The sequence below is a fragment of the Sorex araneus genome, chromosome 9 (genome assembly GCF_027595985.1).
Source record: "Sorex araneus isolate mSorAra2 chromosome 9, mSorAra2.pri, whole genome shotgun sequence".
Lineage (NCBI taxonomy): Eukaryota > Metazoa > Chordata > Mammalia > Eulipotyphla > Soricidae > Sorex > Sorex araneus.
Genome location: NC_073310.1, coordinates 8,853,564 through 8,878,062, shown reverse-complemented (window position 1 = coordinate 8,878,062; position 24,499 = coordinate 8,853,564). Strand labels below are relative to the sequence as shown.

Sequence of the window (24,499 nt, the reverse complement as noted above, 5' to 3'; positions counted from 1 at the left end):
CCTATGGGATGCTGGGAATCGAACCTGGGTCGGCCTCATGCCAGGCAAATGCCCTCCTCACTGTGCTATTGCTCCCGCCCCCCTCTCCCCATTGCTTCTCATCCGCCTTTTCACCTCCTCCCCTCCACTCTCCACTCTATTTTTTCTCCTCTCTATACTCTGTGGCCAACAGTGATCTCAGCATCCCCCTCACACACCTTTAAACCACTGCATTCCCTCATCCAGTATTCTAAATACCACAGGTGAATGATATCATCCTGTGTTTATTCTTCTTCTTCTGGCTTACTTTATTTAACATGTTGTCTTCCAGTTCCATCCATGTTGCCATAAATTGCATGATTTCATCATTCCTTACAGCTGTGTAGTATTCCCTTATGTGTGTGTATATATATATGTATATGTGTGTATACATATATATGTATATATACATATATAGACCCACTGATCTATTGTTGGACATCTAGGTTGATTCCAAATCTTAGCTGTTGGACCGAGTGCTGCCATGGATAATGGTGTGCATCTGCTCTTTCGAGTGAATGTTTTTCTGTCCTGGGGGCAGATACCCAGAAGTGGAATTACTGGGTCATGGGTCCTTTTTCACCACATCCCCGCCAACAGAGATTGTTCCCAGTATTTTTGATATGTGCCGTTCTCGCTGATGTGAGATGATATCTCATTGTCATCTTGATGTGGATTTCCCTAATGACAAGTGATGGTGAGCGTTTTTCCACGTGCCTGTTGACCATCTGTTGGACACGAGTCTATTTCCTCTCCTCGTGTTTTGGTGCCCAGGAAATTTGTACATGACTCCAACTATATCGGTATATGTAATAGTCGTACATAGCAAACATTGTAAAGATTTTTCAAAATCCTGATACTCAGTTTTGTGACTTCACATATGACAGTTGTAATACTCCAGAACTTAGATATATTTAGAAAGAGTACTATTTCATCAAAGCAAGTAATATTTATGTGATTTTACATTTTTCACCTCAAAATCTGTTATTAAGTATTTTTTCTTTTTTTTCTTTTTTTGGGGGTTCACACCCAGCAGTGCACAGGGGTTACTCCCAGCTCTGCACTCAGGAATTACCCCTGGTGGTGCTGGGGGACCATATGAGATGCTGGGAATCGAACCCAAGTTGGCCGAGTGCAAGGCAAATGCCCTACCTATTGGGCTACCACTCCAGCCCCTCAAGTATTTTTTCTTAATCAGACTGTGACCTTTTTTTCGATGGTTCCCAGGATCAAGCCTAGGTCTGACACATACAAGGCAAGCGCCCTCATCAAAGACCAATACCCCAACTCTGGAGTTCCTTTGTAGGTGATGCTTCACATTCTGGCATCTGGATAGGGCTTATCTTTTACTGTCCTTCCAAATGAGATTTTATTAATTGCATTTTTAACTTATTCATTTATTTCTAGTCAAAATTCTAGCCAGGGCTTTTTTTCTGAATTCTTTCTTATCCTTAGGTATTACTACTCATTGGTAATAGCTTCTTTTTCTTTCATTCTTTTTTTTTTTTTTTTTTTGCTTTTTGGGTCACACCCAGCGATGCTCAGGGGTTACTCCTGGCTCTGCACTCAGGAATCACCCCTGGTGGTGCTCAGGGCACCATATGGGATGCTGGGAATCGAACCCGGGTTGGCGTGTGCAAGGCAAACACCCTCCCCGCTGTGCTATCGCTCCAGCCCCCAATAGCTGCTTTTTCTTTTTCTTTTTCCTTTTTCTTGCCTTCATCTAATATATGGCTCCTACTCAAGTACATAGTATTTTACTTATTTTATATTTATTTGATTTTCTGGTTTGTTTTATTTCGGGGTCCTGCCTCAGGGCTTATTACTTACTAGTACTAAGTAATAGGGCTTACTTGTAAGTGACAGGGCTCAGGAGAGCAAATGTGGTGTGAGGGGGTCAAACCTGGGTATGGCACATGCAAGGCAAGTGCCCTACCTATTGTACTTTCTCTCTGGCCCTCAAGTACATTTTAGCGTTAAGTGACCATCAATGGCAGAAGAGGGTGATATTTTCGCAGTTACCACTGTCATGCTAGGCTCTGGGATCAGAATGGTATTTAAAGACTCACTCAAAGTTCCTAACCCCTGAGAGATCTTTCCACTCCCCTTTTTAAAACTTTTTTACAAGTGGGAACATTTTCTATATTTTGTCATCTGTTTGTTTTGTCCAAAAATATATCCTTTAGTCATCTTACATTATTTTCTATTATTTCATAACCAATTTACCTTCTCAGAATCTCTAATTTTTTGTTTGTTTTGTCCAAAAATATATCCTTTAGTCATCTTACATTATTTTCTATTATTTCATAACCAATTTACCTTCTCAGAATCTCTAATTTTTATCAGTTAACAATCTATTGGCCAGAATCAGAGGAAATTGCCAATTTTTCTTTCTTTTTTTTTTTTTTTGCTTTTTGGGTCACACCCAGCGATGCTCAGGGGTTACTCCTGGCTCTGCACTCAGGAATTACCCCTGGCCGTGCTCAGGGGACCATATGGGATGCTGGGAATCGAACCCAGGTCGGCCACGTGCAAGGCAAGCGCCCTACCCACTGCGCTATCACTCTAGCCCCAGCAATTGCCAATTTTCATTTGACTTCTCTATCCTGAGAAGAAACCAGACCCTTCTCAGAATTCTTTTTTAGAATGAATATAATAAATCAAACACATGATGAAACCTTACAGGCCATTTACACTAAGGGCAAAATGAGATTTATTCTTGTAGTAGGCCTCAGACAGCTGATTTGCTTACTTGGGTTATGTACTGTCTTTCAGGCCTTTTGAAGAACAAGGACTCTTCCTAATATTTCCTGACAACTCTAAAAGCTAATATAATGCCCTGATGGCCGTGGCCTTTCATATGTCACTTGTTGCTAACGGGAGACTGAAGCAGCCATAAAGTTGTCAGTGTTCAAATGTATTCATTAAATTTATTTTACCTGTATACGAAAGTAGTATAAACCCAGAAGGCAATTAACATAAATAAGTACACAACAGGGAATTAATGTATGCCTTACTATAAAATTTGAGGAGGTTTTTGTGGGGGTGGGGGGGCTTCCTAGTCGTGCCCAGCGGCCACTCCCTGCAATCCTTGGCCCAGCACCACAGGTGTTAGGTGCTGCCTGCACCCAGTGGTCCAGCGGTACTCCGGGATGCACAGTACCTGGGCTGTACTCAGTACCTCAGTATGGCACGCGTGTGCTCCGGCCCTTTGGACTCTCCCCCTGGTCCCCCAAGACTTATAAAAGTCATAAAACTTTTAGTATTTAACCTTTTATCTATACTTGCCCTTTAGGTAGTACCTTAAAAATGGGTTTTCTCACTGCTACTCTAGTTGTTCTTTGCATTAGGACCAGTAAGAGTGTTGATTCTTATTGGCCTCTTCGGTAGCCTCCGAGTCAGATTTCTGTGCATCTGCTCCAGCGTCTTTCTGGTGTATTGTTCATTCCAAAGTGGAGGTGACCAGAGAGGGAGGGGAAAGGAAATTTGATCACATCATCTTTTTTTTTTTTTTTTTCTGTAAAAAGCCTATCAGGTTCTCCCAGGTTCTCTTCTGTTCTTAGTCCAAGATTAAAATCTTTACTGTGGGCTGGAGTGATAGTACAGTGGGTAGGGCGTTTGCCTTGCACTCGGCTGACCCGGGTTCGATTCCCAGCATCCTATATGGTCCCCCGAGCACCGACATCACCTTAAACTGTTTCTCCATTGATGGACAATCTGCAGTGTAAGTCAGTAAAATAACTTGTTTTTGTTTGATTTGGCATATTCTTTTTATCACACCCTGATCCCTTGTTATAGTAGCTTTTGCATAATATAGGAAAGAATAGAGAACAATCCTTTAAATGGGTGATGAAGATGTTTACGTAGCCCAGGGGTTATATACCTTTCATCCAAGTACCCTGTACCATTCCACAGCCACCCAGTGAAGGGGTGTTGTTACCTATTTAGGGAAATTCTGATGTTAGAATATCTTTATTTTCTGTTTTGTTTTGAGGGGGGGTCACACCTGCGATGCTCAGGGGTTACTCTTGGCGGTGCTCAGGAGTCCATATGGGATGCTGGGGATCAACGTAGTAGGTCACGTGTGTGAGAGGCAGACGCCCTCCCCCCTGTACTATCTCTCCGTCCCATCAGTTAGTGTCTTTACCTTGTGACAGTGAAGTCTCCGGATGTTATTTGAAATTGAGTCAGATAGTTAACATCAGTCTTTTGTTTTTTTTTTTTTTTCTTCTCTCTTGAAACAGGCCACAAATGCTCACACCAATGAGGTGGTGGCAATTAAGAAAATGTCATATAGTGGAAAACAGACACATGAGGTAAGTTAGACACGTTTATAGATGTATAAACTGTCAGCATGTTAGTATGAAACTGAAACTAGCAAAAACAAAATTCTTTCAACTTTTTTTTTCCTTTTTTTTTTTCGGGGGGGTCACATCCGGCAATGTACAGGGGTTACTTCTGGCTCCTGGCTCATGCCCTCAGGAATTATTACTGGTGGTGCTCAGGGGACCATATGGGATGCTGGGAATTGAACTCTGCCCATTGTGCAAAGCAAATGCCCTACCCACTGTGCTATTGCTCAGCCCTTCTTTCAACTTTTTTTTTTTTTTTTTTTTTTGCTTTTTGGGTCACACCCAGCAATGCACAGGGGTCACTCCTGGCTCATGCACTCAGGAATCACCCCTGGCGGTGCTCAGGGGACCATATGGGATGCTGGGATTTGAACCCGGGTCGGCCTCGTGCAAGGCAAACGCCCTACCCGCTGTGCTATCACTCCAGCCCCTCTTTCAACTTTTTTTATCGTAATTATTTTCCCTTCTCATGGTGCCCGCTCGAACAAATCGATGAGCAACAGGATGACAGTGACAATATGGACCATACAATAAATGTTCTTAATATTCTAATTTGGGCCGCAGTGATAGTACAGCAGGTACATTTGCCTGGGCCGACCCGAGTTAATCCCTGGCCTCACTGTGTTGACAAAAAAAAAAAAAGCAAAAATAAATAAATAAATAAATTTCTAATTCAGCTAGTTTATGCAGTGGAACATGGATACGTATAATGAATTATTTTTTTATTTAGTGAGATGCTTATATTTACTTGTATTTAAATTAAAGAAATAGCATAAGTTATTATAGCTTCTTTATTCATCTTAGCCCATTTTAACTGTTAAAAGTACCATGATAAATGTAGACTGACACCGTCTATTTTCACTTTTATTAGAAGTATAACATTTTCTTTCTGGTTCCAATAGAAATGGCAGGATATCCTTAAGGAAGTCAATTTCTTACGGCAGCTGAAGCACCCCAACACCATCGAGTACAAAGGCTGTTACTTGAAAGAGCACACGGCCTGGGTGAGTCAGAGGGCTGCGCTCGCCCTTGTCCTTCTCTCACAACTCTCCCGGTTTGTTTTGGGGGCCACGCCCAACACTGCCAGGGCTTATTCCGGGCTCTGCACTCAGGAGTCACTCTTGGTGGTTTGATGGTGCGCGGGAGACCAGACGGGCTGCTGGGGCTCAAACTCGGGGAGGCCGTGTGCAAGGGGAATTCTCTGTATTGCTCTGGGCCCCTCTATTATAATTTTTTTTTCCCCAAAGCAGTGCTGGGGCCAGCCCTAGTTATCTCTACCCCTGGCACCACGGGGCCCAGTAGCACATGGCACCATCAGCCTGCTCACATGCTCCCTGGAAGTGACCCCCAGACTCCGTGAGCACTTATTTTTATTAAATCACAATGAGAACAGTTACAAAAGCTTTCAGGATTAAGTCTCAGTGATACAATGATCAAACACCCATCCCTTCACCAGTGCACATGTTCCACCACCAAGAACCCCAGTATACCCGCCCTTCCACCCCCCCACCCTGCCTATGTGGCTGATGATTTTTACTTTACTCTCTCTTTACTTTGATTATATTCAATTTTCGACAGAAAACCCACTATTATTATTTGGAGTGTTTTCCCCCAATAATCAGACCTGTCGAAGAGGCATCATTAGATCATTTGTTTTCTTTTTTTTTTTTTTTGCTTTATGGGTCACACCCAGCGATGCTCAGGGGTTACTCCTTTGCACTCAGGAATTGCTCCTGGCAGTGCTTGGGGGACCATATGGGATGCCGGGGATCGAACCCAGGTGGGCCGCGTGCAAGGCAAACGCCCTACCCGTTGTGCTATAGCTCCGGCCACAGATCATTTGTTTTCTATTGCTGATAACGAAGAGCATATGATGTTGGTTTGGGACTTCTGGTATTTTAGTAATTAAGTCCAGAGGTATTTCTGCCAGCAGCCGCTGCATTCCTAGATTGGTTTGTGTGCCTCTGGGATCATGGCTGTTCAGGAGCAGAGGAGCTGTTCGTGGGCGGCCGCTCAGGGTCTCGTTTGGGCGGGGAGCAGGGCTGGTTCTGCCCCCCCTATCGTGAGATTCCCCATATGACCCATCACTGCAAGCTCCTACCTCTCTGTCCAATTGGTTCTGAAAGGTGGCGGTCACCATGATGCCGCAAAGGGGAAAAGGCCGAGGGACAGAAACCCTTGCCCTCCTGGGGCTGCACGGGGCCGTAGCTTAGTTCACAGTCCAGGAATATATCTGGAGCACTTTTTAAAAGGTTCCCCCCCCAAGTTAATAAACATACATAAATATAAATAAATTTCTGTACTTTTTTCCCTATTATCCCTTTGGTGTTTTTTTTTTTTTTTCTTTTTGGGTCACACCCGGCAATGCACAGGGGTTATTCTTGGCTCTGCACTCAGGAATTACTCCTGGCGGTGCTCAGAGGACCATATGGGATGCTGGGGATCAAACCCGGGTCGGCCGCGTGCAAGGCAAACGCCCTACCTGCTGTGCTATCACTGCAGCCCCCCTATTATCCCTTTGATCTATAAAATTTTTCTTCCTATTTCTGTTCCATTTGATTTATTGTCAATCTCTAATATTTATCTGTTAATATCTCTGTCCCAAGTAGTATCCTTGGGATAAAACCTTTATATAATCTATATTCTATAGACTCACCAAAAATCAAAATGAAATATTAACATCACTTCATAATTATAATGTAAAAGGCAGGGCCTTTTTTCTTATTGTAGAAAATTTATCTTTGAGATATATATTTTTTTTAGTCTTTGATATTTCTAACCTCACTCCAGTTCCCCAAAATTTGGAATTGTTTTTGATACTATGAATTTTGTCTAGTTTTTACAAGAGCCTTACATATTATCAAAAGGAGGTTTTAGTTCCTCGCATATTTTTATATATTTTATGTGATTATGTTTTTTGCTTTTAGGTTGTACATTCAGCACTGCTAAGGGCATGCAAATGTTATGCTTGTACTTTATTACATATTCCTATTTAAAATCTAATTTAACTGTTATTTATTGAGGACCTTTCAGGTATCAAGTCCTTTCCTATACCTAATCTTCAATTAGGAAATGGAATTTTTCCCTAGATCGATCTGTAGTACTTAAACATTAACATTTCTGTTTAAGCAACTCTTAAAATTTCTAGAGCCGTTGCTTCTGTTCAGAGCAGAAAAAAATTAATCAGCAGAGCATCTCATTATCTGGAAATCAGTTCTCTAGCAATCTCAGCTGTCTTGAAAGAGTCAAGAAAGGGATTTTGAGCAGACAGAATAAATGTTACAAAATCAAGTGCTAAATCTCATGTGTTTCCAGTCTTCGGAAAATCCTTTAAGCTCTTGTTTGAAGCCTATTTACTCTCAGATTACGGAGAGTGCTAATAAGCTTGGTTACCTGGTTTCCGTCTACACTGGATTTGATAGGCGAAGGACAAGTTCACAGCAAATAAGTTGCTAGAGACTTTCCTACAAGCGGCCACAAAACTAACTGGACCAGAAGGAAGAAGTTGCAGGAAACTTTGAAAGCCAGAACTAATAATTTAAAACAGAGCAACCAGGGACAACCCTCCCCCTCAGGCTCCCCTCCCCCGACACCGCCAGGTGTGGCCCCCACCACAATGAGGATATAAGTTAATTTAAAAACAGAGCAGGGGTCCGGAGTGATAGTACAGGGGGAGGGCTTTTGCCTTGCACATGGCTGACCCGGGTTCGATTCCCAGCATCCCATAGGGTCCCTCAAGTACCGCCAGGAATATAATTCCTGAGTGCAAAAGCCAGGAGTAACCCCTGAGCATTGCTGGGTGTGACCCAAAAAGCAAAAAAAAAAAAAAAAATCAGAGCAATGTTAGAAGCCAAAAAACATCAGCCACAGCTCAGGTTCCCTTCTGCTACAGAGTTGGGGAAAAAATACTTATGACAGGGCCGGAGCGATAGCACAGCGGGTAGGGCGTTTGCCTTGCACGCGGCCGACCCGGGTTTGATCCCCGGCATCCCATATGGTCCCCCAAGCACCGCCAGGAGTAATTCCTGAGTGCAGAGCCAGGAGTAACCCCTGAGCATCGCTGGGTGTGACCCAAAAAGCAAAAAAAAAAATAAATAAATGACAAAAAATAATGAGATGTATTTCTTAATGTATAAGAAAAATGTAGATTTTAAAAGTATAAATAATGCCTGAAACAACTATCGTCAGTATCTTTGTGTTTCACAGTAATTCGATAAAATATATGTAGACACACACATACATAACATACATATATATAACATACATATATATGTGTATATGTATGTAATATACATATACATACATATATTCTCACTCCAGTTGATTTTTTTTGAAGGGGAAGCTCCCAGTGGCACTGAGCAGGAAGTGGGATGGTGCTGCCTGCCAGGGTTCTGGGTTCTGGGCTCTGCTAGATGTCTTGGCTGGTTCTGGGTTCTGGGCTCCGCTAGGTGTTCCGGCTGGCAGAGTGGCTCAGGGCTGCCGGGGCAAAAGCTCTGGTACTCGGGGCTGTGCATGCCTAGGACCAAATGTGTTCTACCACCGGAGCTACCTCCGTGGTCTTTTCAATTGACCTTAAAGTTCTGTGTTCATATTCCATGGACCCTGGGTGAAGAAATAGGAAAACTCTGATACTAGTGATAAGTGTTTTCTTCAAAGTTGATCGAAGGGGGAATGTATCAATTATACATCAATAAAGCCAGAAAAAATTAAAGGTAGTGCTCACTCCAATGGATGCTTACATGGAATTATACACTTCACAATAAGAGATAAAATCAGTGTCACGAATCTGATATTTTGGGGGCTTTTTGTTGTTTTTGTTTTTTGGGGGGTCACACCCAGAAATGTTCAGGGGTTACTTCTGGTTCTTCACACAATGGTTACTCCTAGCAGTTCTTGATGGACCATAAGGGATGCCCAAAATTGCACCAGGTTGGCTGCATACAAGGCAGATACCCTACCCACTGTATCATCTCTCCAGCAGTGAATCTGCTTAATTTTAATATTAAGCAGAAAGCTATAATAAAGTTTCTGAATTTTAAACTTTCAAAGTTCCTTCTATTTTGCTAAATCATTCTAGACATGAATGACATGTAGAATATTTGATTTTTTATGCACACTAAATGTGCTAATCTAGATATATATGCATAGAACCGAATTATTATATGTGATATATAATATATATTGTACAGTGATGCTTTATGTACCTCTGCATTATTGAATGACTTAGAAGAACCTGAGGTGCAAATATCATATAACAGTAAGTCATTATATAGGCTAGAGAGATAGGACAGGATAAAGTTTAGGTCCTTGCTTTGCGTGCAGCTAACTCTGGTTCAGTCTCTGGCAGTACATATGATCCCCGAAGCACACCAGGAGTAATCGCTGAGCACAGACTCAGGACAAAATCCTAAGCACTATTAGACACTATCCACCCCCCCCAAATTGTTGCATAACATAGTACTTCATTGTTCCATTTGTGACATTCACCAGAGAAATACAACATAGGTAAGCACCGCCAGAAACATCCCATGTTCATTACATACTTGATTTTGAATTAATTTTTGGTCATTGTATTTTCAGAAACAGTGTTTCTGAAAGTATTTACTATTGCCCAGTTTTTTAAGACCCCCATATTCACTCAGTGGGACACAACCCACAATTTAAGAAGATTGGATATCATACATAATAATATGCGTTATATAATAACATGTATGCTAGCATATTCTTCAAAGATATTTTAGTAATTCAAAATTGATAGCCTATAAATATGGTTCACGTTAATATTTTCAATTGAAAGAATCAATATATTAGCATTGGGATATCCAGATGATTGACCATTTACAGTGGTCCCCATTCGGTTCCTGTACAGTTTTAAGCTAATTTCATTTCCAAGTAGGAGATAACAAAAACATGATAAAAATTATAAAACTCAATTAGTGCTCAATGACCATATTTCGTCCAGGTTCATGCAAGTCAGAATATTTATTTTCGGAGTGTCTTCGTTCCTGGTTTGGTTGGTTGGTTTTAGAGGTTTCTTATTAACCTTTATTGTTCTGCTTCTTATTTTAATCTGTTACAGTTGGTGATGGAATACTGCTTAGGCTCTGCCTCTGATTTGCTAGAAGGTAAGAATGAAAGCCTTGCTCACTCCTCTCTGTTTCACTTTGACAGAAAGTTATCTACTCCTATATTGAAAGGTAATTTGGACCGACAGTTGATGGGTTGGATTTAAGAGTTCTAGGATAAACTTTACAAGCCTTTCCTTTGTGGAATCACTGAAACTCTCCGTGTAATGATGAACAACCTTGTGCTATTTTAGTTCATGGCAGACACTACTAAAATGCATGGCTAATGTGATATACAGTGTGTGTAGCTGAAAACATCCAATTCACGTGTAGGTATGCCTGAGAGGTAGGCCGAGGATGCTGTTGACATTTAACCCTTTCAGATATCTTGATGGACCCAGTTTGCTCCTGCAGATGCTATTATATAACTGAAGACGATGCTTACAAATTTACATTAAGAAAAACTTTCTTATATCATGCCTGAACTCTGAATAGAAATTGCTTATTAACTGCTTTCACAAATAATGAAAACCTGCAGTTAGAAGAGTAATTATAGATGGCTTTGTGGCAGAGGAGAATAATGCAACCCTAAAACACGCTAAGCATTTAAAATGTCAGAAGGGACTGGTAAGCTCCGGCCCGGCCAATTGGAATCAGTGGGAATCTGCCGCGAAACTGACTGGTAAATTAGCAATTCGTTACAATGAAGATCAGGCTTTTATTTTGTTTCTAGAGGTTTGTTTTTATGCTTGGCTTTCCTGTTATCTGATCAACATTATTCTACATGCTGTATTTGCATGTATGTATAAATAGACATTCACACACGCTGTATATTTTGGTGACTGTGTTCCCAAATTGTCATTTGAGAACGTCCAAGAAATAACTCGCTGTGTGGGGCTGGAGCGATAGCACAGCGGGGAGGGCGTTTGCCTTGCACGTGGCCGACCCCAGTTCTAATCCCAGCATCCCATATGGTCCCCTGAGCACCGCCAGGGGTAATTCCTGAGTGAAGAGCCAGGAGTAACCCCTGTGCATCGCCGGGTGTGACCAAAAACCAAAAAAAAAAAAAAAAGAAAAAAGAAATAACTCGCTGTGGTAGAGCTGTAGAAGATAATGAAAGAGTAAGGAAACTGCTCATCTACCTCCAACTTTTCTTCCTGCAGTTCATAAGAAACCACTTCAGGAAGTGGAGATCGCTGCCATCACTCACGGTGCCTTACAGGGCCTCGCCTACCTACATGCTCACTCCTTGATTCATAGGTGAGACCCAAGACCAGTCGCATGTGTGTTTCATGTACAGGAAATGTCTATTCAAGGGAAAACTCAGTGCATTCTCCATTTTTCAGAGTCCTAAAGACTATGGGAAGCAAATAACTTGCTCCTGTTTTAGGCTGTCAGAACTAAAGTTGCCGACCTTTCGTTCCTGTCTCTTGGTTTCTCCTGTTCCTCCACCGAGACTCATCATCTCTCTTGTGTAGATGCTCTGCAGGTAGGATGTTGCAGGAGGATGCGAAGGCTCCAGGAAACCCTGGGTACCGAGTGAGGAAGGAAAGCAAACTGACCTTACGTGCACATTTCTACCTCCTCGCTAGATGTCTTTTCCCTTTTCTATTTCAAATAGCAAGTCAATCTTAAATCAATATATGCTGCTTTATCCGAGGCCGACCTGGGTTTGATCCCTCCCTCCCTCTCGGAGAGCCCGGCAAGCTACCCAGAGTATCCCGTCCACACGGCAGAGCCTGGCGAGCTCCCCATGGCGTATTCGATATGCCAAAAACAGTAGCAACAAGTCTCACAATGGAGACGTAACTGGTGCCCGCTCGAGCAAATCGATGAGCAACGGGACGACAGTGCTCCAGTGCTACAGCGATGCTGTTTTATCACTTCAGATCTTTGGCATTATTGGCGCTGAGGGGGTAGCTCCCAAGGCTAGTGCCCGTGTTTTGCATGTAGGAGACCTGGCTTTGAATCCCAGCTCTGACTTTGAAACACTTGATCACTCGAGTACCTACCGCAGCAGCTCCTGAGCACATGCCTGGGAACCTTCCCTGAGCACTGCGGGCTGGGCCCCTGCCCCCCAACATATTTCCCTATTCCTGTCATTAATAGGGCTATTTAGGAAGGCCTTACTTTTTTTTTTTGTCTTTTTTTAGGTCACACCCGGCGATGCACAGGGGTTACTCCTGGCTCTGCACTCAGGAATTACTCCTGGCAGTGCTCAGGGGACCATATGGGTTGCTGGGAATCGAACTCGGGTCGGCCGTGTGCAAGGCACACGCCCTACCTGCTATGCTATCACTCCAGCCCCAGGTCTTACTTTCTTGATTTTGGCAGACAAAGAAACTGGGGCCCAGAAAAATTTATATAACATATCTGCAGTTTCACAGAAACTAAAACTCAAATTCCCCAGTTTCTAATCCAGAGTTTTCCTTTACTTTGTCTTTTCTCCACAAGAACTCTATTCTTCCTCCAACCTCCTTCATACCACTAACTTCTGTTAAAAAGGATGTTGTTATCAGTCTTTTCTCGTGGTAAAGAACTTCTAATTCAGTTGCGTTAATGAATGGTGGCCGAAGTAGTGGAGTGCGGGGAAAGCATGAAGAATCTGGGACGGCTTAGGAGCGAAAGAAAACCCTGGCATTTACTTGGAAGAAATGAAACTGTTAGTCTGTAGATCCCCACTTTTGCTTCTCTTTTTATAACTCTAGAATAGCCTGTACCAGTTGCTAGTATTGAAAAGGGCAGACCACTGGGAGCTGAAGTGATAGCACAGCGTTTGCCTTGCACGAGGCCAATCCAGGTTTGATTCCCAGCATCCCATATAGTCCCCTGAGCACTGCCAGGAGTAATTCCTGAGTGCAGAGCCAGGAATAACCACTGTGCATCGTTGGGTGTGACCCAAAAAGCAAAATAAATAAACAAATAAATAAATAAATAAATAAGCTCTTAAAAAAAAGAAAAAGGCAGAGCACTTCTTCATGATAAGTAAACCAAAATTCATCTCTTAATATTGATTAAATTATTTTAATGATAGTATCTATGGATTTGACAACTTTTTTTTGGGAAAAAAACAAAAGATCTGGCTAGGGATATTGCTCATTAGCCCCGTGCTGCCTTCCTCTCATATGTGAGGACCTGGCTTCATTCCTGACAGCATGTGTTAAAAAAATACAAACCCCCCACAAAATCCTAGATTAATAAAATAACTTATGTATATATGTATGTGTGTATGTATGTATGGATAGGTAAGTAGATGATAGATAGATAGGTAGATAGATAGATGTGTATACAAAGAACTGAGATAACACCACTCAATTTCAGTTTGTAATGGTTATTCCCTATTTCCTGTTTAAATTCACAGATTCAGGTCTTTCTTACCTTACTCTGTGCATTAATGTTTTGTTCTAAATTATACTTTGTATTTTTTTAATATGTAAAAGAATTTGAAAGCACAAAGTTTTAGAACGCTCTTTATTTTAAATTCTTACCATTTATTACCTTGTTATTTATTTTAAAAGCAGGTCAGTGTTCTAACTAAAGATAAAAGAAAGTATCTTTTTTCTGTTGTAAGAGAAGTAAATAATATATTTTTAAAATTCTATCAGGGTTTAATGGCATCATGAATAAAGAAGTTGAATTTCAAAGGACAGTTTTGGGAACCATGTTTGGAAAGCATTTGAGTCTTACTTTCAACTTGACATAAGTTTTCCTCGTGTTTCTTTCCATTGCCCATCAACTTAAAATTATTGATGCTTAGTACTCATTACACCACTTGCTGTTTTTGAAGAGAATAAGAAGTACATCCACACATTTTCATTCTATATATCATACTGAAAAGTAAATTTTCAAAAGTCATTTAAAAAAATTTTTGCTGCATAAAAGAGCTAGTAACTTTAGTAGTAACCACTTGTGATTCTTTGTAGTAGTACAATAGAAATGCAATTTCCTAATCCCTAATCCTTGTTTGTTTTGATCTTTCAGGCTCTTCTTTTTACTGTACAGTGTTATTTTTAAAATAACACCTTCTATATAACATGTACCCTCAAATGCCTTAGAGTTGCAGTTACAATTAAAGGCAGAGAGAAAGGGTCACAGGCAAGGAAGAAAAGGTATGTGTGTAGTTGAGGTTTATTGGTAGATAGTCAATATAGATTCACTAAAGGCATTTTTTTTTCCAAACTCCAAAAATATGTGTAATTTGAAAAAAGAAAAACTGAGAGGCAGTTATTACAGACAGTGACAATTTCCAAACAAAGAAAGGGATTGGTGACCGAACTTAGCGTCTAAGAATATGCTTTTGTAAGTGCAGCGACTGATTAGGTTTCCTTGTCTACCATATCTGCCTTTTTTCTCATTGTATTCTCTACCTCTGAAGAAAACTCTTCCTTTTAATAATTACCTTGACCTACCAGTAAGTATGCCCAGCAATCTGGCCCCCTTACACATGCGGTAATTACTAAATCCCCTTTTGGATATCTGAGCAAGTTTTTTTAAATACATTTTTGTCTTATTAATTGCATGCTCTGACCTATTTCATAATCAAAATTGAAAAGTAATTTCATAATCCTCTTATTTTATTCCTATAGGGATATCAAAGCAGGAAACATTCTTCTAACAGAGCCAGGTCAGGTGAAACTCGCTGATTTTGGATCTGCCTCAATGGCTTCTCCAGCCAACTCCTTTGTGGGCACACCTTACTGGTATGTAGAAGTAGAAAAATATGACACGCGTGAAAATATGCCTATGAAAACAATATGAACTCAGAGTGTTTTGCTTTTTTGGTATGTCTCATCATGTATCTCAAAATGAAATTTTGCTAGGCATAGGAAACTCAGTAACGAAACACTCAGTAGAACAGCTCTAAAGTGGTCAAATAAAGTTAATGTCATCGTGTGTAAACTGAGCAGAATTGTCAGCTCACTGAACAAGCACAGGTTTTAGATTTCACTTGAAGTTTCTTTGAACTTTTCTCTCAAGCAGCATCTTTAGAGAAGAAGAGAGAAAATTTAGATCTAAGAAGTTTAGCTCTGATCAAACTAATAGTAAATGGTAAAATCAGGACATACTAAAATGTATTGTTTTATGTAAGTCATGTGCATACATTACTAATATTTTGAATAATATTTTCAAAATTGTGTAAGGAAAAGCACATTTCTTAGATAAAATTTAAAAATTCGCTCCAAGGCACTAATTTCACGAATCAATTTAAGTAAATTTTATCTTTAATTTGCAACGAGTTTTGCACATTCTTCTTTTTTTTTTCTTTTCTTTTTTTTTTTTTTGGTTTTTGGTTTTTGGTCACACCTGGCGATGCACAGGGGTTACTCCTGGCTCTTCACTCAGGAATTTCCCCTGGCAGTGCTCAGGGGACCATATGGGATGCTGGGATTAGAACCCGGGTCGGCCGCGTGCAAGGCAAAAGCCCTACCCGCTATACACTGTCGCTCCAGCCCCGACATTCTTTCTTCTTTGGCAGGATGGCTCCAGAGGTGATCCTGGCTATGGATGAAGGACAGTATGATGGCAAAGTTGATGTTTGGTCACTCGGGATCACCTGCATTGAACTGGGTGAGTTTTTTCATTGTTCTTTTGAGAATCTCTCCTTATTATGATTCTTAATTCATTCATCCAATTATTTTATCTATGAATTATTACTGTTATTTTGAATTGTACAGGCAATATGAATTTCTTTCTTTTTCTTTTATTAAGTCACCATGAGATAGAGTTACATAGCTGATCATGGTTGGGTTTCAGTCATACAGTTTTCCAACACCCATCCCTCCACCAGTATTCACAGGAGCCAGAACTTGGAAACAACCCAAGTGCCCAAGAACAGATGATTGGATTAAGAAATTATGGTACATCGGGGCTGGAGCAATAGCACAGCGGGTAGGGCGTTTGCCTTGTATGCAGCCCTCTCGAGTTCGATTCCCAGCATCCTATATGGTCCCCCAAGCACCGCCAGGAGTAATTCTGAGTGCATGAGCCAGGAGTGGCCCCTGTGCATTGCTCAGTGTGACCCAAAAAGAAAAAATAATATGGTACATCTACACAACAGAATACTGTGCAGCTGTTATAATTCAGAAAAATAATGAAGTTATGAAAATTGCTTATAAGTGGATGGACATAGAGAATATCATGCTGAGTGAAATGAGTGAGAGGACAGAGATAGACATAGAATGATTGGACTCGTTTGCGGTATATAAAAATATATAAATGAGACCAATACCTAAGGACAGTAGGAAGAAGGGCCAGGATGACTGGTCCATGTTGGACGCCTGCCACAAATGCTGGGAGAGAAGGAAGTTGGAACAGAGAAGGGACCACTGGGACGATGATAGCTGGAAATGACCACTCTGGAATTTGTTGTATTTTAGCACTTTCATTTACCATCAGAAGATTACTTCTCTCTGTTACATGCCTCTTTTGTTTTTGTCTTGCTTTATCTTGGGACCACTCTGAGTAAGTTTCAGGGCTTACGCCTCGCTCTGGACACAGGTATCACTCCTGGAAGTGTTCTAGGGAACATATGTGATGCTCGTGTTTGAACCTGGGTCAGCAACATGTTAGGGAAATGCCTCACCTGCTCTACTATTTCTCCAGCCATCTGCTACATTTTTTTTAAATTGATTTTTATTAAAAGCACTGTGATTGGGGGGGGCTGGAGTGATAGCATAGTGGGTAGGGTGTTTGCCTTGCACGAGGCTGACCCAGGTTCGATTCCCAGCATCCCATATGGTCCCCTGATCACTGCCAGGAGTAATTCCTGAGTGCAGAGCCAGGAGTAGCCCCTGAGCATCGCCAGGTGTGAACCAAAAACTCCCCCCCCCATAAATAAATAAATAAATAAATAAATAAATAAATAAATAAATAAATAAATAAATGCACTGTGATTTGCAAAGTTGTTCATCATACAGTTCTTTCAAGCATTTAGTGTTCCAACACCACCAGTGTGACCTTCCACCGATATCCTCAGTTTCCCTCCCAGTCCCAACCTTGCCCCTAGGCACAGAACACAGGTCCTTTATATTGCTTATTCCAACGAACCTTTACGAGCTGGAAAAGAGAATGATCAGAAAATAAATTAGTAAGGGTCAATTAGTGATTACTATCTGATTTTGACCTATGTAAATAAGAAAATTAAAATCATTTGATATAATGTAAAAATGCCTAGTCTTGTTTGCATACATACATTTTCAACTCTGGAATCTCAAGTATCTTACGTTGAATTTTATTTTATACTCTTATCTCCTTATGGTAATAGTCATGTCTCCCCGATCATTAATAACACTTGCAAAGCAATTCTGTGTTAATATATTTTGGAGTTTACATGGAAGAGGTAAGGCCTACATATATAAATTTTCCCCTTCCACTTTATACAAAGTTGTTCATGATGATTTGTTACAGGCATTCAGTATTCCAACCCAATCCCACCACCATGACACCTTCCTTCCCCACCGTCTCCAATTTTTCCAACCACCCCATAAAGCCTGCCCTATAGCAGGCCCTCAGTAATATTTTTATATTGCTTGTTATCAATAATTTGCTTACAGAATGATAAAAAAATGTATCCTTTGAAGAAAGTTAGTGAACATTTTTGTATCTCACCATACAGCCATTAAATCCTTGTATATGAGATTACTAAGATACAGTTACAGGTTAAGCCTTCTGTGTTTACGTTTTGTCTTTTGCTTCATTTTAAATTGTCATTAGATGTAAGAGTCTGAACATATCTGACAGTTAACATATATGTAGATACACAGCAGTAAGCACTCATGCATGAGAAACATTCTCTTTGCCATACACAAAGATAAAAATTAGTTCCAGATTAATTGTTGGGTTACCCAAAAGTAAAAAATAAAATGTTCAGGAGAGACTACTTCTATTTCAATCTTCACATCTGCAAAGTAGGGATAATAATAGAACCTGATTCACAGGATTTTTTGGAAGATTAATGAATTAATATATAAATTAGTCCATAAAAAATACTTACACATAATCTGCTATGTAACATATACTATATAAGTATGATTATTAATATTACTCTAAGGAATGCACATTTGTCAGTAATAATTTTCTTATATTTTAAATTTTTAATTGCCCCCCTCTCCTTCCTCGTTGCTGTTGTGGTTGTTGATTTTGCTTCTGTGAGTCTGAAGGTTCCACAAGTGCCTGACTCTGGTGCTTGTATTTGTCTTTTTCTTCTTTCTTTCTCTCCTTTCTTTCCTTTTTTCTTTCCTTTCTCCTTCCTTCCTTCCTTCCTTCCTTCCTTCCTTCCTTCCTTCCTTCCTTCCTTCCTTCCTTCCTTCCTTCCTTCCTTTCTTTCTTCCTTCCTTCCTTCCTTCCTTCCTTCCTTTCTTTCTTTCTTTCTTTCTTTCTTTCTTTCTTTCTTTCTTTCTTTCTTTCTTTCTTTCTTTCTTTCTTTCTTCCTTTCTTCCTTCCTTTCTTTCTTTCTTTCTTTCCTTCTTTCTTTCCTTCTTTCTTTCACTGATTTATTTTTTATTTTAATTTTTTTAAAAGATTTAGGTACCATGAAATTACTTATTCATGATTGGATTTCAGGCATACAACGTTTCAACTCCGATCTCTTCATTAGTGTCCCCTACCCTCCACCAATCCTAATCCCAAGCCCTTATTCCTCCCCCCACCAGTCTGCTTCTAAGAGAGATACTCTTTTTAAAAAAAAAAAAATTTTATTGACTCACTGTGAGACAGACCCTGACAAAGCTGTTCATGGTTGGGTTTCAGTCGGACAGTGTTCCAGCACCCGTCCCTCCGCCAGTGTACGTTTCCCAGCACCGATGTCCCCAGCTTCCCCCCAACAACTCCCCCCACGCTTGTACTTTTCTTTAGCTGAAGTGCTCAGGAGTCACACCAGTGGCTCCCGCATTTGTGCACCGAGCTGTGGTTCTTACTGAAGCTTGCACTTTTCCCTGTGAGCGCTCGCACACGTGCTCAGCAGGAGCCACACCTTTAGTGTGGGCGCACAAACTCTGGGTGTGGTGCTTGCCGGGGGCCCCGCTGGTACACTCATGCTCACGAGGAGTCACGTTTCCTGGACAAGTCCTCATGTGTCTATATTTTTTTTTCTTTTTGGGTCACACCCAGTGATGCACAGGGGTTACTCTTGGCTCTGCACTCAGGAATTACTCCTGGTGGTGCTGGGGGATCCTATGGGATCCTGGGAATCGAACCCGGCTTGGCCGAGTGCAAGGCAAACGCCCTCCCTGCTGTGCTGTCACTCCAGCCCCGGCCTCGTATCTCTGTCATTGTGCAAGGACAATGAGATACGGAGGGTACTCTCCCCTTTCGTGGTGCTTGCACACACCTGGCACCATGCAGCTGGAAATCATTTCCAACGCAGGACCAGAGACAGCAGAGCTGCCTGCATCCAGCTCAGCGCAGGTGGCAACACCGTGGGTCGGATCTCATAACCATCATCGGCTTGCGTGGCAGGAGCTCTAAGCAGCTGCACGATTCCTCTGGGCCCTCAGTAGAATTTAAATCGTGAGAAATTAAAAAAAAAAAATCTTTGCTATTTTGAAATACAAATAAAAGCAAAAAAGATAAGCCACAGGCTATTAGAAAGCCCTTTAAGTATATCTAACAGACAAAAATTATAAATTCAGCATTTATAAAGAACTCTCACAAATTTCTTTATCAAAAAGAAAAAAAAAAACTAGCCAGTAGAAAATTAGGCGAAGAAGATCATCAAGAAGTTCATTGAGGGGCTGGAGCGATAGCACAGCAGGTAGGGCGTTTGCCTTGCAGGTAGCCAACCCGGGTTCAAATCCCAGCACCGCCATGAGTAATTCCTGAGTGCAGAGCCAGGAGTAACCCCTGTGCATCGCCAGGTGTGACCCAAAAAGAAAAAATAAAAAAAGAAGTTCATTGAAAGGGAACCTCATAGACATCAAGAGACTTGCCTCATTAGTAATTAGGGGAATAAAAGTGAAACCATTTTCACCTTTATCACAGGCAAAAGTTCTAAATTTTGGGAAGCTGCCAGGAAAATGGGAACTTGGACATAATTTGTAGGAATATACCTTGGTGTCTGCTTTGAAGTGCAAATTAGAAACACCTAGTAAAGTTGAGGAGGAGTAATCTCAAAAACTCAACATTTCACTTCTAAGTATATGCCCCCTCCTCCCCTCCCCCATGACGGTGGGACTTCCTGGCAGTGCCCAGGGACCCATGCCGTGATGCCATGCCTGGGACTTCTCTATGCAGTGCTTGCTCCTGCCTTTGGAAGCACCTTCCTGGCCCTCCCTAGATAAGTCTTTATGCATGTTTGACAAGTCTCAGCATGTTTCTAATAGCCAGAATAGGTGGAAACGTCCTAAATTCTTACTCAAAGAAGAATGGATAAATTGGTTACCAAAGACCATATTCTATTTTTTTTTTTTTTCTTTTTGGGTCACACCTGGCGATGCACAGGGGTTACTCCTGGCTCTGCACTCAGGAACCACCCCTGGCCGTGCACAGGGGACCATATGGGATGCTGGGAATCGAACCCAGGTTGGCCGCGTGCAAGGCAAACACCCTACCCGCTGTGCTATCTCTCCAGCCCCAAAGTCCATATTCTAGTTAAGGATAACTTGGCTCTACTTTATGAACAAATCTATAAAAATCATATTTCTTGCCACAAGAATGTTGCAATTGTAAAGTTCAATAGGATACAATTATGAAAAAAATTTAAGCACATATTGTTATTAACCTATATACATTAATGTTACTGTGGGGTTTTTTTACTTTTTTTTTTTACTTTTTTTTTTTTAATTGAATCATCATGTGGAAAGTTACAAAGTTCTCAGGCTTATGTCTCAGTTACACAATATTCAAACACCCATCCCTTCACCAGTGCCCATATTCCACCACCAAAAACCCCAGTACACCTCCCGCCCCGGCCCCCCACCCCCAACTGCGTCACTGATGAATTTCACTTCATTTTCTCTTTACCTTGATTACATTCCATATTTCAACACAAAACTCACTATTGCTGTTGGAGTTTCCCCCCAAGAAAGACAGCCGTACTGCCAAGGAAGCATTTGATAATTAGTTTTCCATTGCTTAGAATGAAGAGATATGTAGCCCCACTGCTCCAAGTACATAACTCTTTTTTTTTTCCTTTTTCCTTTTCCTTTTTCATAGTATGGTGGACGCCATGCCGCATTTCTCCCTGAAAATGGGAAACAACCGGGAAAGAAGGATATTTCCTCTTCTCGGCTAGCGTGGGGCTATTGTATAGTTCACAGTCTAGAAAAATGGCTGCTACTTTGATTACCGTCAATATTTCAACAAAAAAACTCACTGTTATTGTTTGGAGTTTCCCCCCAAAGTCAGACCTGCTAAAAAGGAACCATTTCACATTGCTGACAATTAAGAGATGTTAAGATTTGGATTTCTGTATAAAGTCCAGGGAAAATTCTGCCAGAAATTGCATAGCCCAGCTCACAGTCCCAGTGCATTGCTGTAAGAAGCTGCTCTGGATGCCAAAATGGGTTAGAAGGCCTCTGGAATCAAAGTCTTTAGGCGCAGAGGGTCCAATATGTTACTGTTTTTGACATATCTATAAATACATCACCAGTAACTTGCAAGGTTCTGCCATGCAGGCAGGATACTCAACAAGTCTCACAAGGGAGACGTTACTAGTGCTCAATTGAGCAAATCGATGAACAATGGGAGACAACAGTGCTATACTGCTACATTAACATGATACAAGAATGTAGCTATAAAAGATACAACTTAATGAAGTTTATCAGCTACACAGGCAGGGTGGGGGGCTGGGGGGCTGGAGGGGTGGGGGGGAGGTTTACTGTGGTTCTTGGTGGTGGAATATGTGCACTGGTGAAGGGATGAGTGTTTGAGCATTGTGTAACTGAGACTTAAGCCTGAAAGCTTTGTAACTTTCCACATGGTGATTCAATTAAAAAAAATAAATTAAAAAAAAATACAACTTAAGATTAGTTAACTAAGGGGTAAACTACGAACAAAATTACATTTTTTTAGAAGAAAAATATCTGAAACATGATAAAACAGTGATAAGTATGTGAGGATCTGCAAGATTTACATATTTGAAATAGTGAATAATTTCACTACATATAAGACTCAAAATTTATATTCACTTCTTTGGTTAAAAGAAACTCTTCTCCCCAGTGTAGATTTTCCAGTGTAGAGCGGAGTACGTTTGGGAATTCGACACCCTAGATTTGAATCTTGGCTTTACCAACACTCGCTAGACAGATCTGCCCCGAATGACCTCACGTTGCCTGCAGACAGTCACAGAGCCCAGGGTGCGAATGATAACGCCAAGAATTGACTGACCTGTTGTTTCTGACCCCGAGCAACTTTCTTAACTTTCCTGTTCCTCGTTTTTCTCAGCTGAGTGGAAATCAAGAGTGGAAATCCAGTACTTGTCAAACCAACAAGATAACATACAATATTTAACAACACCCCTGGCACCAAGCAACCCTTCGGCAATGTGACCATTACAGTCCTATAGAGGATTAATGCTAATATTGTCATTTATATTCTAAGTTAAACCAGAATTTTACATAATAACACTGACACCATAGCAGCGACTCCTCAATTATGATCATCAGACTTTTGTCCATTCTTTTTGTGGTTTGGGAATTGAAGTCTGGACTCACACAGACAAGGCAAGTGCTCTGTCACTGAGCTATATCCATTGCCTTCTGTTATGATAAAAAAATATATATCTATGATATATGTGAGCGATAGCACAGTGGTAGGGCATTTGCCTTGCATGTGGCTGATCCGGGTTCGATTCCTCTGCCCCTCTCGGAGAGCCTACCAAGTATCCGAGAGTATCTCGCCCACACAGCAGAGCCTGGCAAGCTACCCGTGGCATATTCAGTATGCCAAAAACAGTAACAACAAGTCTCACAATGAGACATTACTGGTGCCGGCTCGAGCAAATCTATGAGCAACAGGATGACAGTGACAGTGCCAAGTAAATCGAACCTTACAGCTAGTTAGTCTTGACCTATTGTTTTAGGAAGTTTTATTGCTTACCAAGTCTTTCTGTAATGTAATACAGAATCTACATTTTCCAATCTTAAATAAAGCAAATGATATGTCATCTTTATGATGATTCGAGATCATTATCATATCACTTTTTTTTTCTTGCTTTTTGGGTCACACCACCGATGCACAGGGGTTATTCCTGGCTCTTCACTCAGGAATTACCCCTGGCAGTGCTCGGGGGACCATATGGGATGCTGGGAATTGAACCCAAGGCAAATGCCCTACCTGCCGTGCTATCACTCCAGCCCCTTTATTTCTTTCTTATAATTTTACAGATTATGTTACATTTACCACCTTAAAAATGACAAATAGAAGAATCTAGTCTAAAAAACTAAAACACTAGGGGCTGGAGCAATAGCACAGCAGGGAGGCATTTACCTTGCACACTGCCAACCCGGGTTCAATTCCCAGCATCCCATATATTAGTCCCCCGAGCACCACCGGGAGTGATTCCTGAGTACAGAGCCAGGAGTAACCCCTGAGCATCTCTGGGTGTAAGCCCCACCAAAAAAAAAAAAAAAAAAGCTAAAACATTAGGAGCATGCTAGGCATGAGATAACAGTTTGGAATATATGCTTTGCAAAAAAAGAAGATTCTAACCCCAGCACCACCTTTTCCTTTTCCCCTGGGCACAGAGCTGGGAGTAACTGCTTCATAGCCCCTGAGCACCATCAGGTGTGGTCCGAAATCCTAAATAAATGCTCAAAAAACCCAACATGCTCTGCTGAAACCAGAAATCAAATTATGTATCAAAAGGTGGGACTGTATCCAAACTCCATTAGGATAAGCACAGTAGAATGACAGTGATATGGGGGTCAGAAAGATACTAAAGCAGGGAGGGCATTTGCCTTGCATGCCGCCATGCCCGGTCCAATGCCCAACTCCCAGGAGGGTCCACCAGGCCTGCCAGAAATGATCCCTGAGTGCAGAGCAAGGAGTAAGCCCCGGGTGACGGCAGGTATGGCCGAAAACGAACAAAGAATGAGAGTGCTTATCTTTTTCTATGGCATCATGATA

The 24,499-nt window shown here is 41.2% G+C and overlaps 1 protein-coding gene across 1 annotated transcript in view; it reads left to right on the top strand.

Annotated features, from left to right (window-relative positions):
- TAOK3 (TAO kinase 3) overlaps positions 1 to 24,499 on the top strand; it is a 216,539-nt gene that overhangs the window by 110,044 nt on the left and 81,996 nt on the right. Inside the window, exons 4-9 of the mRNA XM_004611070.2 lie at positions 4,263 to 4,334; positions 5,273 to 5,374; positions 10,450 to 10,495; positions 11,599 to 11,695; positions 15,022 to 15,135; positions 15,912 to 16,003. Coding sequence (XP_004611127.2) covers positions 4,263 to 4,334; positions 5,273 to 5,374; positions 10,450 to 10,495; positions 11,599 to 11,695; positions 15,022 to 15,135; positions 15,912 to 16,003 — 523 coding nt within the window. The remainder of the gene's footprint in view (positions 1 to 4,262; positions 4,335 to 5,272; positions 5,375 to 10,449; positions 10,496 to 11,598; positions 11,696 to 15,021; positions 15,136 to 15,911; positions 16,004 to 24,499) is intronic.